At 41.6% G+C, this 17035-nt stretch overlaps 1 protein-coding gene across 1 annotated transcript in view; it reads right to left on the bottom strand.

Annotated features, from left to right (window-relative positions):
* Nucleotides 1-7490: 7490 nt before the first annotated feature.
* The window catches only part of ofcc1 (orofacial cleft 1 candidate 1), a 75776-nt gene continuing 66231 nt past the window's right edge, over nt 7491-17035 (bottom strand). The window contains exons 21-23 of the mRNA XM_026180920.2: nt 13499-13699; nt 8092-8224; nt 7491-7896 (exon numbers count right to left, since the gene is read on the bottom strand). Coding sequence (XP_026036705.2) covers nt 7823-7896; nt 8092-8224; nt 13499-13699 — 408 coding nt within the window. The 3' untranslated portion in view covers nt 7491-7822. The remainder of the gene's footprint in view (nt 7897-8091; nt 8225-13498; nt 13700-17035) is intronic.

A 17035-nucleotide genomic window follows, 5' to 3' on the forward strand; every position in this document is an offset into this window, starting at 1 on the left:
TTGCTGCATCTGTCTCCACAGCCATAAGTAACAGGGAAGCAATTTCAACCATTAATTGTTGATCAAGGCGGTTGGGAAAAGCGCCAAAGGAAAAGGATGACAAATAAGCGCCCACCACGCGAACAGCAGTACAAATTACACCACAAGCAGGAGACGTTTATGCTTGATTGGAGCAATTTAATGTTTTCTTACAAAAAAAAGCCCACAAATCCTGGGAGGACAGTTAAGGAAATGACTTTTTAATCATCCAAGGAGCCGCTGCGCCTTGTATCTCCTGATGGCCCCATATTGAAGACTTGAAGCCATTAGGAGAAGGACTTCATTGGTAGAAGCTGTTGTTAGCAACAGTTGGGCTTTTTAGGGATGAACTAGTCCAAACTGAAGAGCGCCTGGGATGAAACACTGGAAACATCTGATGTGCATTTCTTTTTTTCTTTATAAATAATGGTTTTAAAAATTCTGTTCTTTGTTCAGGCCGCTTGCTGCGTACATACGCGTCGATAATATATGTTTTATAAGATTCGACACAGCTGCAAATCTACTCCCATTAAATTATAATTTATGGAGTATAGATTTAATTGGGCTCTAAGGCTTTTAGGAGAAACCCAAAACACAGTTTTACTAAAACAGCACAAAGTTTTGCACCCTGCCTACAACCATCCCACTCTGTAACTCTGCGAGTCAGGAGAGGCGTATGCTTAACAGTGCCACTGTGCATTAGGAGATTGACTAATCTTTGCTGTGACATTATGGCCTGTATACAAACTTCATGATGAATTCTGTTTTTCCTGGCCCTTGGAAAATATATTCATGAAATTTCAATGTCCGATGAGACAAGTCATCTTTTAACCAGAGCTTGACTGTGACATTCCATTCCTCATTTCTTTACCAGGCAAGGCTTTATTTTAGTCAAATAAATATCCATTTGTCTTGCTGTATTTCTTTTTTTCCTTCTCCCCAATTCACAGACGTCCCCGGTAATTGAACAGTAGTTGTTGTCGAGAGGCCCCAGCAAATGAAACTGCCATTGTAGCATCAAAAATAATCAATTTGATGAGTCTTGTATATACTCCCATACTAAGTAATGCGATATTGATTTGCCACTCTGATGTAGTACTCCTCTCCTGCACCAGAATGATTATTGGCTTTTGACAAATTCCAGCACAATCTTTTATTCCCGCCCTCCTCGCTCTGCCCAGCCACCTCCTTTGTCTCAAAGTCCTCGGCACCAGTGCTACACGGCAGCCTGTCTTTCCGTGTGTTTGTAGCACACTCGGACAATAAAAGACGACTTCCTTTATTTCTTCTATCCTTTATTGCTAAACAACAGTGGGAATACAATTTGACCCAATCAGTCTGCATCAAACCATTTTACACGCAGCTCAATTTGCATCTAAAAGACATCCAATTTCATCTCCTTTGCTTTCCTTCACCTTCGCACACAAGCCTGCACGCACACACGCGCACCTTTAAGTTATTATGTTTCACAGTGTTGTGAGGTATTGTGGATGGTAGCTCTGAAAAACTAATACATTATTTAAATCCAAATCACCCTCCCCTGTCCAGCTACGTTATGGATGACAATAATGCTGCCAGCCCACAATTCACTGCCGCCACACCCCCACCTCTCTTTGCGCACTCTTTCTTTTACTCTTCACAACTTCTTGTGATGCCCCCCCCCCCTTCCTGAATCAAAGGGATGCCAAGGACCGAGACAGTCATATAGAAGGAGTGATGGCTGGGCAGTGAAATGAGCGGATAAGAGCTGATAGATGGACGAGGAAGGGGATTGATGGCATTCAGGTGCGGAGAGGTGAAGGAGGGAAGGAAAATGATAGATGAGCGATGGGTGCTGGGGTGGAGGGTTGAAGAGGGTGTGTGTGTTGGGGAAAGATGAAAAGATGGCAAGCCTCAACGCCAGGTCAGTCTGTATTGATTAATGTGTACATAATAAAGAAAGTGAGACACCTGGGTGAGGCCACGGTTCACTCGGTGTCTGCTTTAACAAGAAGTGTACTGTATGCGTGTGCGAGCGCGCGTTTAAGATCTGAGACCGCTAAATATGCCGATGCCTGCATTTTACTCCCAGAAATGCCAAAGGGTGTCTACAGAAATGAATAAATGAACAAGTACAGTATCTGTGCGTGTGCACCTGGGCATGCGTCTTTTTGTGTGGCGCATTTAGCTGTGTGCGTGTGTGTGTTCGTGCATGCTGCAGGCTGCATTCCCTATGCGCTGTGCATGAAAACACTTCACACACATGCACACACGCATACAACAAGGGCCTGCTCATGGAAAAATCAATTTGATGGTGATAGAAATATGCTTGAATTTGATAGATTGATCTGAGCTCCACAGAGAATCTGTCCGAAGCCAAATAATGGTTAGGAGCCAGTGACCTCGAGATCTCTGCAGAAAACAATAATTATGACCACACTGTATATGCCTGGAATAAGCATAAAGGCGTGAAAGATGAACACTAATGTTACAAATATTGTGTTTCAGCATAAAACAAAAACCTGGAACTTTCAACAATAATTGCATTCACACTGTCAACACTTCTGTTTTCTTCTCAAATATGTGTCTTCTGGTACGCATCATTTACCCTAGTTAACTATTTCCTGGCCACCTAATGATTCTCACTAAACTTGGTCACTTAAAGACAACAAACCCTGGTTACTGTAGTAAACTTAGAGTGCTGTGAGTACTTTTCGAATGCATAAATTCGTAGGCGGACGTCAATAGATTATACAAATATTGCCTAAAGTAAAATGTTTTACAGAGGTATCAATAATGAACACACATGAAACAAATAAAACACAAAAACCACACAAAAGCCTGAACAGATGAGTTTTAAGCTCCTATAGAGTCAGGGGTGAGAAGAATGGATGGTAAGCCGGTTTGGACTGTACAGTATCCTCAGTTTTTAGACGGGTAAGTGCAATCACAAGAATGGCTCTGAGCATAAATAAAGATATAAAAAGAATTAAGAAACAAAACAAAATAAAAGACAAATATTATTTTATAGATTAAACTGAACTGAAAAAATAAATGTCACAAAACCCAGATTCAAATGCATCATGTTCAGCATGCAGACATTTATGGTAATGCCTGTGTCCAACTTCTTCTTGGCAAATGCATTAACTGAGGCGAGTAAGACAGACTGATGGTGTGAAGCCAAAGCATGCTGGAGGTCCTGTGGGTAGCACAGAATTAACTGGTCCAGCCCTATTGTCAGGAACAGCCTAATGAAAATAAAGTTTCTCAAATATATTCTGCCATTTTTTTTCCAATTATGTTACAGGAGCCAAAGGTTTTCCATATGAAAAACATTTCCAGGCTCAGACTGAGTCCTTTAAGTGTTTTGGTGGAGAATATGATATTAAATTGCCCAAGTCTAATTTTTTAAGTAGCTGTTCATAATTGCAAATGAAAAAATATGCTAACATGTGACCTGGTCTTTTTCTCTCAAGGCTGGATCTGCCAACAGAAAAATCTTAATATTACCTACCAAGCCTAACATCAGCACAGCCACTTTTTGAGTGATGAGTCTCCTACAGGAACCAACAGCTGTATGTGCAAATCATGCATATAAATCAATTACCGGGGCCCTATGTACTTTAAATGCACCCATTAATTAAGCAATGTCAGACACAATGAACCGTGAAGTTCATTACATTTTTAGCATTCAAACCCAGGATTATTTGAAGAGTGCATGAGAGAGAGGGAGACGGGTTTACCTAATGATTAGCCCCATAGCTCAATGTCGGGCAGACGCCAGTGGAAATTTCAGGAAAGCTGTTGCAAGAGGAGACAGAACAGCAGTGAGCTGTCTCAGCAATCTACAAAACATGAAAGGGTTGATCAAAAGGAAGCCGGGAACAACAACAACAACAACTATGAGCTGTGCCCACTTTTTAAACTTTCAGCTCCAAAGAGCTTGATGCAACCGCTTAAACAACAATAGATCATCCAGTAGACGGTCAAGCTGCTGGATTGGAAAGCTGGATTGGAAAGAGACGTACTTTACAGCCTCTTTTCCATTTTCTGAAGCTGTGCAAGCATCGCTCTGCACAAATGAAACACAAGACATACAGCAGCAGTCACTTTAGAAAGTATTCATATACCTTAACTTTTGTTTTTAAAGAGTAAAACTGATATGCTAAAAATGATTCAAAATCTCTTAGTTTCCACACTTAGAAGCCCATTTGGTAACAAACACAGTCCTGCTGAGGTGATAGTGTAACGTATGAGCCAGATGATAATCACCAGATCTGGTCTCGGGAGTTCTGACCAAAATTTCTGACTGATCAAATATGCTGTCAGGTTTATTCACATGTGGTTTGGCAAACTACATGCAGACATATCAAGATAATTTATACACACACAGTAAATCATGCAATTGTGTTAAACTGAAGTACTTCATAGAAGCAGCAGAGTTGTCTTAATCGGGAAATTGAACAACACAAGGTTTCCTTTTAGGTTTCCTTATAGCTATGGAGACATCCAGGTGTCGTGTACCTGTAGCGTTTGTGAGTGCCTTGCGTGCATTTGTGTGTTTTTTGTGAACTGTGTTGCCAGGCTGTAGTTTGGTTCAAGTTGCTATGAGATGACAGCAGAAATGGTGGTAGTGGTGGTGGTGGTGGTGAGGGTGGGGGGGGAGCTCATAGAGAAGAATCTGGGCCCAGCTGCCTGGCATTAAGCAATGACCTCTGCATAATGAAAGATGGCAACAACATTTCCCACTCATTACAAGGTTCCACACTGTGACAAGATTTGCATATTCATATATTTTTCCCTTCACCACCCCACCTCCCCCCCCCCTTTCTTTTTTTTTTTCTTTCCCCCCCACTGCAAATTATTTTTCCTGTGAGCAGGACATCTGCCTCCCCGACACTGCTCTGGAAGAGGAAAAATAAATAAATATGTGTGTGTAGAGAGGCACATGATCTATCCAGATGCCACAGAAATATGGCACGATGTTGACATCGTCACATACCCCAACCGTGTGGATTTTCCACAGCTTAAGCACCAGGGAATCCTTTTCGGGGTCAGCGGAGAAGAATACAGCCTGAGCATAAAAACCTGACAGAGGTCTGGAGTGTATATCTGTTTTGCATAATATTGTTCTTCCACAGTGGCACGAATGCTGCCATCGCACTGGTGTTGAGGTTTTACGGAGACCCTACTAAATTCATTTGACAAGAGGATCAGCGGACTTGCTGCTAAAGCTAGATCGCTATGCCTTGTATCTGATTTGGCACAATCTAAAGCAGAGGGATGCTTTCTTTAAAAATAACACATGAAATAATAGATAAAATAACGTAGCACACCCTTCTGACTCTAATGGTGCACACTCTATAAAAAAGTTTTGGATTTTAAGAAGTGTGTGCCAAGCAGTGCAGAGAAATACAAGATTTGGATTAACACTCGATCACTCTCTATGCTCTCAGACCTTCTTAAGGTCCCAAAGCAACAAGCTCTTCCACTCTTTACAAGACATAATACAATTTCAATATCAAACAAAGCGATGCCATAAATGGGGTTGTGCAAATAGAGAATCCAGGCGTGTATGCCAAAGACTAAAGGTAGAAAATTCCTCATCAAAAGAAATGCTCGGTTGCCTTAAAAACAGGTTTGAAAAGAAGAAAAAAAAGTAGGAATTTGAATCCCTTTTATTTAGTTAAGCAACTTTAATTCAAATGAATCAGGCTGAGCTGCACCCGCCAACCCTGCCCGAAGAGTTGCCGATCTCAACGTGCAGCATAACGATCACGGCAGCACTTCTGAATACAAACTGTTTTATGTGAATACCTCAAGCTGAGGGCTACATAAATATAGAATTAGACAAAGTGTTATTTTTTCTTTTTATGTTTTATTTTCCCCCCTCTGTTCTCACTCTCCAGCAACATCCCCAGGTTGGGTTGGCTGCAAGCAGATGCAGGCACTTACTTCAAAAAGTTGCTGCTCCCTTATGATAGCACTGCAAAAAGGTTTTCTTTTAACTTAAATCAGCAAATGTGTGTAGCAGAGACCTAGCGGCGTGTTTCTCTCCCCTCAGAAATAATTGCTCCCAGGGATCAATTTGAAATTTAAATCGCTGTGAAACGGTGTTTGTCATTAGCAATCAAATATTTGAACCGCTGAAATACCTTTGCCCCCTCCGTTTCTGCACCCTCTGCCCCTAGTTGGGAAAAGAAAATACTGCACGGGGCTTTGTTTTGATGATTGCGAACAGAAAAAGGTGATGGAGCTCCCAGAGAACATCACACGAAAGAGAAAGGAGGACAAAGAAGAGCCATTCATCAAATTTTCTCTATTTATATATGAAAAAAGAGAATAACGTGCCGAAGCAAACGAGAAAACAGGTGAAATATGTCCATCATTTAGCTGCGATGACCTCAGACCAAGGTCATGTCACATATATACTATAGAACAAAGTAAGACAGAGGACACTGAGTAGGTCCGTGAAATGACGCAGGCAGCAAGGTAAGAAAATTAGAGAAAGAGCTTCCTGTCATCTCTGAAAAACAGCGTCTCTGTTTAATGTTCATTTCAGGGCTGATTGAATTGGTGGGTGTAGCACTGTCACCGTTAATGGAGCGATCTCTAATTAGCTCTGTAGGTTCTGGCTAGTGTCAAAGGCAGACAGAAGGGCAAGGTGCAACACTACTCTGACACATCCTGCGAATGCTGGAGGTACACTGTGATAAACAAATAGCTGACATTTGCATAAATTACAGATAACCTATCAACAAGTATGCCGATGTCTTCTAACTTCATTTTCTGTATTAAAAATGGACTTATGAGCCTTAAAGTGCTTTCATTATTCTCCCTCTTTTATAGGGATGGAGAGGCCTCTTGTATGTGTGTGTGTGTCCATACGCACTGTGCACCGGGCCATAGGGGCAGGGCTGTGATGGTTTAAACATGGAGGTGAGGAGCAACTTCAAGGCAAAAGTAAGGTGTGTTCGCGATAATGATGGGCCGCAAACGGGCGCTATCGCCATTCAGCAAGACCCAGAAGTTGATCTATAATGGCTGCCCATAAAGGAGAATCATCATCAATGAAAATGACAGGTTATTAAGATCCGATTTTAGGGGGGTGGCAGGGGGTGCTATGGCTTTAGTATGATAGGTTAGCTATCTATAAAACCTTTAAAGCCTGGCCCTCAATGACAGCAGTCCCGATCCTCATCTCCCTCCACCCTGTGCAGAGACACATGCTAATAAGCTCACAACCTTTAATTAAGCAATATGTGTAAGTAGGCGGCCATTACAGTCTGATTTGTGAGCCACTTCATTACACTAAGCACCGGCTAGCAGACACATATTCAATACAAATCAAGCTGGCCTGAATATTATCCTGCTTAATGTGGGGCCAATATTGATATTTTATCACTCGTGTTCTGATTAGTGACTTTAAGAATCTTCATATTTCATTGTGTTGAGGCAGTCCCCAGCACTTAACAACCTGTATCCATTAGAAGTGGTGGTGAAGTATTTATTTGCTTTATTAGGTCACAGATGGCTTATCAGTTCACATACACCATTTATGTTTACTTGCACAGGGTCTCAAGAGTGAAAAGTACAGTGCATTTCTCACTGTGATTCTTTGAAGTACTACACAATACACAGAACAGGGGGATGTTTTTTGTAACTACTAAAAAACAAACAGGTGATGAGAGCTGTTGTCAGATTAATAAACGCTGATTTTAACACAAAGAGCAGGAAAAGTAACATTCAGAATGCATAACTTCTGCAGTGCATTGCTAAATGATCAATAAGAGGACTCAGTGTTTATTCTCTCTTCCATCTGGTGTCATTGATTGAGGTCTTGTAGTGCAAAACTGGAGTCACACCTGTTTCCTCCTATTGGCTCAACACGATGGGACCCTAAGGGCAATGAAACGACTGATAAAACTGTGTCAATAACAGGTAGGTTTGCACAAGCAAGAGAGTCAAACGTGTGTGAGGTGAGGTGACTGGGACGACTGAATGTGCTGTAGTTGTGTGCTCTGAGTGTGACGAGCTAACTGTGAAAAACATATTTTTGTTACAGTGATAGAAATAACAGAGAGAGACACTCACGCCAGAATCGTTTCTTTCGTTTCCGTAGCTGGAGAGCGTCGCCTCCTTTGTCCTCCCTCTGTTTGTCAGAGCTCTGAGCCGGGCAGGGCACCGTGCTGGATGCGTTGTCGAGGCCTTCTATGTCACCCATCACCTTCAGAAAAAGAAAAAAAAAAAACTCACCCAAAGCATGCTTAAATCAGCCAGGTAGCATAAACGAGAAAAGGTGACAAAAAAGAAATGAACAGCACAACAATGATAAACCCGACTGTTTCAGGAGCCCCCGCGGCCTGTAAACGTATCAAGCGTCACAAAGTGCAGGTTGAACTTGGATGACAGTGACTGAGATTGGCAGAAGAACTGCGATTTTCCTCGAGGCCTGCGAATAGTGTTGTCATGCACAGTCTCTTCCTCTGTCCCCGTGCTTAGAGTGAAGTTGGAGGAGAAGCAGAAATGGAGACTTTATATGACACACTACCTCTCGTCCCAGAGGGGAAACGGCTCTCACAACTCTGGGTTGGCCTACTTATATACAGTGATAGGAAATATAACTTAAATCTCACTGGTATAAGCAATTACAGAATGATGAACCACACATTTGTCAAAAGAAAAGGCATATAAAAGAAGAGAATAATGTTTATCAGGTTGTGCTATACATCAAGTGGTCAGGCTGAAAATGCAGGCTGGCACAAAAGCACCCTATACATGAAACCAGTCTATATATTCAAAGTTTAGTTTTGCAAGTGTTGACAAAAAAATGTTTTCTTTTCTATTATTTATTTCATTTTAGCTCATTTTTTTTTTTTTTTTCTAAAATTAGTATAAACTTGCTTGACAATTGCCTGTGGTGTACTTCAGGGAAGTCCTCCTATTAAACAGATATGACTGCCAGGGAGGCATTAATCTCCTCATGCAACATATAGTACATAGCCAAGGACATTCCCTCCCTAATTCTTTTCCTCTGCCTCTCGTAGACACACGCGGCACATGAAACGACATCACACACACGCACGCACACAGAGAGCGCGCTCACTTCCTGTAAAAATCAAATTCATATTTCTGAGGGCTGCCGATGACCTCACGGCAAATGAAGCGCAGGTCTTCAGCTCCACAGCGGCAATCAAACATGCAGCAGAGTAATTACAAAAGAGGGGTAGGAGGGAGAATTGATGTGGTTTGTCAATTAATGTTGCTGCAAGGTGTTTTTTCAAAAGGTTAACTTCTTCATATTGTCTGCATGTTAAATTAGGTCAATATTGGTCCGGTGAAGAGTCGTCGTGTGCAGAAGGACAGTGGACTGAGCTGTGGGAAGGAAAACACACACACACACACATGCACACACACACACACACACACACACAAACAGCTCTGTTAATGAGAGATGGTATATAATGATTATTATGAAACCTCTTCCCAACTTTGCATTGCTCTGCATCATTATTATCATATTTGTTTGCTTTGTCACTGTACTTGTAAAACTCCATAAGTCCAGCTGGGAAGGTAAACTAATAAATGTTATGGAGTTGAAACCGTATGTGTCTAAACTGCATAGCTTTGGTTTCTACAAACAGTTAAGTGCATTCCCAGAACAGGGAGAGAGAGAGAGGGGAGGGAAAAAAAAGCACAGCTGAAATTGCAGAAAAAAAAGTGTTTTTATTTATACAAGTCGCTGGAGATGCTCATCATCAGCGTTTTTTCCGAGCCATAAATAATTTGCAGAGAGAGGTAATATTCAAGCTGGCAGAGCCTTAGTTGTGCATCTTTAATGGAAGTTTTACAGAAGCTGAGCCAGTTCTTGCATATGCTGCTGCCTCCCATATGGAGGAAAGGAGACAAAAGGAGCACAGTTGGCTTGTCCTATCTTTTTATAAGTCCATCGACACTTAAATGTTAGCCCCGGAGAAAAAACGACACAGGGGGACATAAACCCACTGTGGTTTTAGGAGGGAAGATAATGACTTTGCCTGCATTAATTTCTTCATCAGCCATCTTGTTTCTCCAGACAGAGTGGTTATGAGTCCTTCTCTGAAGGTCCTAGGTTATATAGATGCATTTCCCTGCATAATTTTGGCCCTAACAGTTGTTGTCAGCAATGCGTTTTGTGAGTCGGCAGCTGTGGAACATCTGTTTATAGGTAATGAGTGTTTGAAAAGCTACACCTCACTTTACCTTTAATGTCTTTTATTGGAGCACACTGATGGGAACGTAGCTTTAACTTTTTCTATTGTTGTGATTCAGCGATAAGATTCCTTCAACATGGTCCATATTACAGACACCTGCCTTGGGCAACAAACTGAACGAGAGCATATGATGGATCATTAATATTAACTTTCTTTAAACAGAATTCAATATGCAAGTCAATAAAGACTTGAGCATCAGTTAATTTTTACGACGCACCCACGATTTCAGCTTTCCTCCGTTTGGTCCTACGTGTCACCGAGGACGGAAACAGAGGAAAGAAAAGAACGGAGCTGTTTCAACAGTAGCTGAATAAACAACAGAAATAGGTTAGTTTCTCGTGACTCTCGCTCAGAAGTTCATTTTACAGCAAATCAAACAGTACACACCTAACTGTTTTGCTCCTTCCAAACGGTGTCTTACAGTGTCTATAGCTCAGGGCACTTCTTCTGGGACTTGCTTTTTAAAATGTGCATTTAGGCAAATCTTGAGTGTATATGTGTTGCGTTATGCAAAGCTACAGGCCCCTCGAGCTGTGGTCATGTTAGGCTAAGGGCGGAACAAGTCCTCCAGGGCACCGATGTCCAGGACGCTGCCTGAAAAAACAAAGGTTTTTAAAGGAAATGAGGCATCAGTCAATATTTCCACAATAAATGGAAACAGACTCCTTAAGTAGTAAGATTAGCTTTTAAGCTAACTGAGGCGGAGAATCGAGTACTGTCAGTACACAGTTTAATTAAGATAAATGCTTTTGTCACTGGTTGTGAAAATTTCACAAATAAAGAATCCATGCAACTGTAGTGTAACCACATCATCACATCTCAAAACATGTTTTTTACATAAAAAAACATGTTTTGAGATGTTATATATATATATATATATATATATATATATATATACACACATATATAAATATAAATATATATAATTTGTGCTGTTCTCATCTCTCAGCAGCAGTCACCTTACATTTTAAAGCCATTTTGTATATAGGACCCGGCTGCAGTGTGTATATCACTGCCAGAATTACATAAAGCACTAATAAAATCAGCTCAAGTGTTCTTCCAAGTGCTGGGGATGCCCTTTGGAGATTCTTAGATCTTGCCCTATACATAAAACCAGTCTATATATCCAGGGGATTAGTTTTGCATATGTAAAGAGGGGATCTGTTCTGAAAAGCAAAAGGAAGCGACAAAGTACTCTACTGGCAACTCCGCACATCGGCACTATCATACCCACCACTGGCGGGTGAAAGAGGATGCCATCAGCATGTCTTGCTGCTGGGGGTCCTTTGCCTGTGAAGTTGCAAGGAACAGACAGCAATACCCACGGGACATTGTGTGTGTGTGTGTGTGTGTGTGTGTGTGTGTGTGTGTGTGTGTGTGTGTGTGTAAGAGAGAGAGAAAAGGGATCAACAGAAAGATTATGAACAGCATGTGTCTGTGTGTGCATGTGTGTGTGTCTGTGCATGAGTGCGAGCCTGTTTTCCTGTTTTTCTGTGACACCTATCTTTCACTTACGGTGGCTTCTCTGACACGTCCTGCACTGTTTAAAGAATAGCATGTTGCCAGGTTGGGAATGAATTCTGTTTCTCTGAGTGAGCTAAGGCTGTGTCTGCCAAGGTTATTGGTGTAGTAAATTTGTGTGTTTATGCGAAGGGAGAGCGCTGAAGGTTTTGTGTGAACACTATAACTTATTTTTTTCACAGACAGAAAGGATATGTGAGTCGGTGTGTGCGCGGTTTTGTTGTTTGAAAAATCCTCCCAGATGTCTCATCTGCTATGCACAGGTCTAGAGGCTACGCACACACAAACAGACAGACAGTGTGACACCAGTAATAGATATACCATGCCATGTGTTTATTCACATAAGCGCTCCATCATTCAAATTATGATTGAGAGCTATTAGCGCACAACAGAGCCTCAGAGCTAATTGTTAGTGCGTATGACACCCTCTATCCTCACTCTGTTGACATTCAAAATATTAATTTTGTTGGGACGATCCAGGTTGTGAGGGGAGTGACAGAATGATTGAGGAAAGGAAAACATTCTTGCCACAGCAGCAGTCGTTAGGAAGTCCTACTTTTAATTAGGCAACAAGCTATGAATCAGCCGGTTACTCTGGCCTGTCTCTCTTAAAAGTGCTTAGAGGACAGCAATCAATATTTTCCAATGTCACCGTGAGTCGTGACTTAAACCGATGTCCGGGACTTTATACAGAGCAGATCTTTGCACCCCAAAAATTCTAAATGATTGTTACCCACACACACGGAGACAGAGGAAATTGTTTTGTCGGCTAAATTTCGGCTTGTAGTTACGCTCACATGTTGAACTCAGTCATGATTTGTTTCTCGAAGCAAATCCTGTCATTTTCTGTTTGAAAAGAAGAAAGAATTTCAAATCTGCTTTAGCCCAAGGATAACAACAAAAAGAAAAGAATCATAGTTATTCACCCTTTCAGGCCACAGAGCTGTACTGTTGCCTCTCATTGTGCTGAAAGTAGAATAAAGAAATAGTTGCTGCATCCACTTCTGTCCTTTCCCATTCTTACTCTATTCAGAGGGAATAAACCAAGTGATGCAAGGGCCAGTGAAACAATCACACCCTCTGTCTTCTTCTTGCTCTCTCTTGCCCTCTTCCTTTAATTTCAACGTCAGTAAGTATTAAAAGAAAGAGTGAGGGAATAAGATAAAACAAACTAAAATGGTCTCAAACTGAATAAATATACAGATAAGCTTTATTAATATGATCTACATTAACAGATTTCTCTTTTAGTATGACGTAAATCCCAGCAACTCCACATCAAATCAAACACCCGTTGTCATGACGCCTTGTGAATAGGGGAGCAGCCAAAGGTAGCTTTTTGTTTATTTACTGCTGATCTGAATGTAGATGAAGCAAAAAGCTTCAATTTTCAGGGAATACACAACTCTGTTTTTTTTAAATGATACAATTGTCTCATGTTTTGTCATTTGTACACCATCTGAAATTCTATCGCATTAGACCTTTAATTTGAATTGAAGTAAATCTTTGAACAAACAGGACAGAGCAACAGAAGAGGGAGCCCTGTTTCAGGTTTTAAAGGCATATAAATTCAGATCCAGTATAGATCACTATACAGTTTCATTTTGGAGCAAAGCAGGAAGCAACGTCTTCCAACAACAGACTCTTTTTTCCTTCTTGTTTCACATTTGCATAAATTGGAGACATGCAAATAAATTAAGACTTCAGTGTCATCTCCATTGATATCTCACCTCTATGATGGCTCCATCTGACTGTCGAAGAAAGTGCCTGTATATTTGTTTAAGCCCGCTGAGGTGCAGTGTGTAGACTGCCACGTGGGTGCTGGTCTCACCCGCTGGCATGTGCGTACCATCCCTATGGGACTCATCGCTGGGCGCTGCAGAGTCTGACACGGGGTCCTCCGTTGTTAAGATATAGTCATACACGGCCACCTTTGAGAGGGAGATAAGAACATAAAGGCCAGCTAACAGCAGGAACACATGAGAAGATATAAAAACACAAAACAAATATGAACGTACCACGTGGCATGTAAAGAGACCAGTTGTTTCTCTGTGTGTCCATATGCACATATTAGGGATTACACACCTGTAATGTACTGCCCTTCCCTATTAGGGTGAGGCATGGGGAGCAAGCGGCGCGTGTAACATGTTATGTAGGTCATGTAACTTGAAGTCATCCATGTGTGAAGATCATGGAAGCTCTCTTCCTCTCCGAGAGTGTCTGCTGGTAAAGTCTTGAACGTGTAATGGTCACAGATTGTATACGTCACTTCAACTGAAAGACCAGGTAGTAAAGCCACGAGCACCGCCCACCTAAATCTGGCTCACAGAGAGTCTTTAAATCAACTTTTTTCTTTCATATTCATAAACTGCGACTGTGACATTGCTGAATCAGTGACGCACTCTTTCTCTGCCTGTGTGTACGTGGCTGTACTTAAAGACATAATTTAAAGTCTAGCTCACAGCTACCGACCCAAAACAGTGAACATTACACGCACGTAAACTGAGCCACACACAGAGAGTCAAAAGAAGGAGGAAGTTTTTCAAGGTGACCCTCTAATTGGCGGCATAATTATGATTCGTCTAAAAATATGGGAAAAAAGGCAAACTCATTCAGAGGGCCGTGAGTGGCAGGGTCAAGCTGAAGGAGAAGTTTAATTTGGCGGTGTATCGATGTCACCTCAGACTTGGAAACGGTTAGCCAAACACAACTCTAGGCGCTTCACTGAGAAAACAGTGGGAGCTATTACCCCTCTTGTAATTAGAAGCCTAGTATAAACTGCAAAGCACACGACCCAAAGAGTGGAAAAAGACCTCAGAGTCGAAATGTCAACGGGTTATGAGTGCAGAAAATAAGACTAGCTAAAAACACTCAAAGAAGATGTGTGTGTGTATTGGGTGTGTATGCTAGGATGGATCTCTTCGATGCTAATTCAGATGCTCATTTGTGGAATCCCCTCAGCTGCCTTGCCTCCAGCCTGTCCTCGGCCCACACGAGAGGGAAACTGATTACCTGGATTTCTTTTGTGTTTAGCGCCCCTGCAAGGCAGCAATCAGTCTGTTTCGATAAGATGTTTACATCGATGTTGATATTCAGATTTTTATTGTTTTCATCTCTCTCTGAGTAAAAGCTACGTAGATCTCTTCCAATACCATGGTTCTCAGCGAGGTCAGGCTGCATTTTTAAGGTCATTCATTAGTCTTAAAAAACGGCTAAGAAAGCATCTTTTCCTCCTTTACTGGCCACAGGAAGTGTGCCTATGACTCAATTATGGCCCCTTTCCAGGATGTTTTAATCCAAGCTGTACAGTGGCGATAGAAACACCATGAATTCTGCCTCTGTGCTCTCAGTCACTTTGGTTAAACGCACCTGCTTGAATTCCCCCGGTATGGTGTGCTGCGTGTCTGTATTTTGGCTTGCATGAAAATGGATTTTTATTTATTTTTTAAAATGTTTGCCATGCCACCATCCTATGCTAATTAGCACGTGAAATCCAGTTGACAAGACGAGACAAAAGCTTGAAAAGGTGTTTGTGTGTTCGGTTTGGGTGATGCCATTTCATGCAATGCACCATGGCTCTCAAGAAGCATCATTGCTAAGACACAAAAAGGAAAGAGCATTAGAGGGCCTGTCTGCTCGACACTACTCTGTTCTGGTCTGTTGTGTTGTGTTATGGTGCTAGCCTGGCTTCTAGCCCTAGCTTGAGTGCTCCCTCCACTCCACCATTGTTCCATTTGATAGCACTAAGTGACTGATTTAGGTTCAATGCCTGCATGGAGCAGACAGGCCAGCTGTGGGTTAAGCAGATAGCATTCAAGTGAGCTAACCCAATTCAAACCCAATCAAGCCAGGATTTATCGTTGGGGTCTGTATTTAGAAATCTGATAGAGTCTGCATCAGTCCCTTGACTTGTATCAGGAGAGATGGGCCTTATTTCTTTTAGCGGAGGACTATAAACGGCAAACCATGTTTTCCAGCAGGGACATAAATTTCAGGATTTGTAGACATTACCGCAAATGCACATTGGGAATGGGAGGGAGGAGCAGGGGCACAGGAAGTGGGGATGGCACAGCTGCAGACGTGGCTCCATGGTTCGCAAATATAGTCTGTCTGTCTTTCTGGGAGAAGATGTGATTTCACACCTAGCGAATCATACCATACCACATATGAATGCAGAAGAAAAGCCATCAGTCTTTAAATACAAGCGCCTGTGGAAAGGTTCTCTTTAAAAAAAAAATCCAGTGTGACTTGTGATAAAATTTGACTGACCTGACAGTCATTTTTATTCAAGTGCGTGTGCAAATATAAAGTCTAGCAACAGATGGATTTGGATTACCTGTCACCGACAGCATGACGCTTTGTTGCTTTTTTAGTCTGAGGGCAAACAAAATAAAAAATAAACTGCGATCGGAGGCATCTATGGCTCAGAGATAAAAGTATAAATGCACTTCATTCTAAAAGGGTATTCTTTTGTGTTATATTTTAAGAGCGACCCATATTTATACCTAAAATAGGACTTGAACTTGCAAATAACAGCTAAAAAGAGGGCAGACGGAGAGACGCAGTTCCACTGGGTGACACATTTCTCTGGTAATGCGTGTCTGGGAAAGGTACAGTGTATTTTATTTGTTTGTCTTACATGGCCTTCCCCATTATACACATATACATGTGACATCTTGCTCCATTTTGTGGCATGACACATGTAAACACCATGTCTAGATTTGATTGTTATGAAAAAAAAAACCTGTCATGTCGCTCCTGACAATCAAAACAGTTCCCAAATGTAACCCTGTAACCTTGTAATGAACTGATCAAAACACTGTGTCAGAGCAGGGACTAATCACGGGGCCTCAAGAGCAAGTTAAAAATCTCCCACGAATGTGGAAATCCACTATTTTGCAAGTGAGTTAATTACATGTATTAGATATTAAAATGTTATTTTTAAAATGATGGGTTTACTATACTAAACTGCACAAACTTGTTTATACTTATACTGTATGATGTACTTGTGCAGCCAGAGTGTGTGTGTACGTTTGCAACTAAAGGGAGGAGGAAAGGAGAACTTTCAATGAGCACACAAGCTGAGCTGGGCTGGCTACTGTCCAGAGCAGGAGCCTAAGGCATGGGCACAAACAGGCTTGTCAGTCCCCCTGATCCCTTAATGATTGATCCAAACTAGATAGCCATCATTACCATTCATGCACTCTCTCTTCTCCAGACCTTCCTACCTTCGCCTAATTTTACCTCCCATTTGCACGTTTCCATGG

Source organism: Astatotilapia calliptera, chromosome 9 (assembly GCF_964374335.1).
Source record: "Astatotilapia calliptera chromosome 9, fAstCal68.1, whole genome shotgun sequence".
Classification (NCBI taxonomy): Eukaryota; Metazoa; Chordata; class Actinopteri; order Cichliformes; family Cichlidae; genus Astatotilapia; species Astatotilapia calliptera.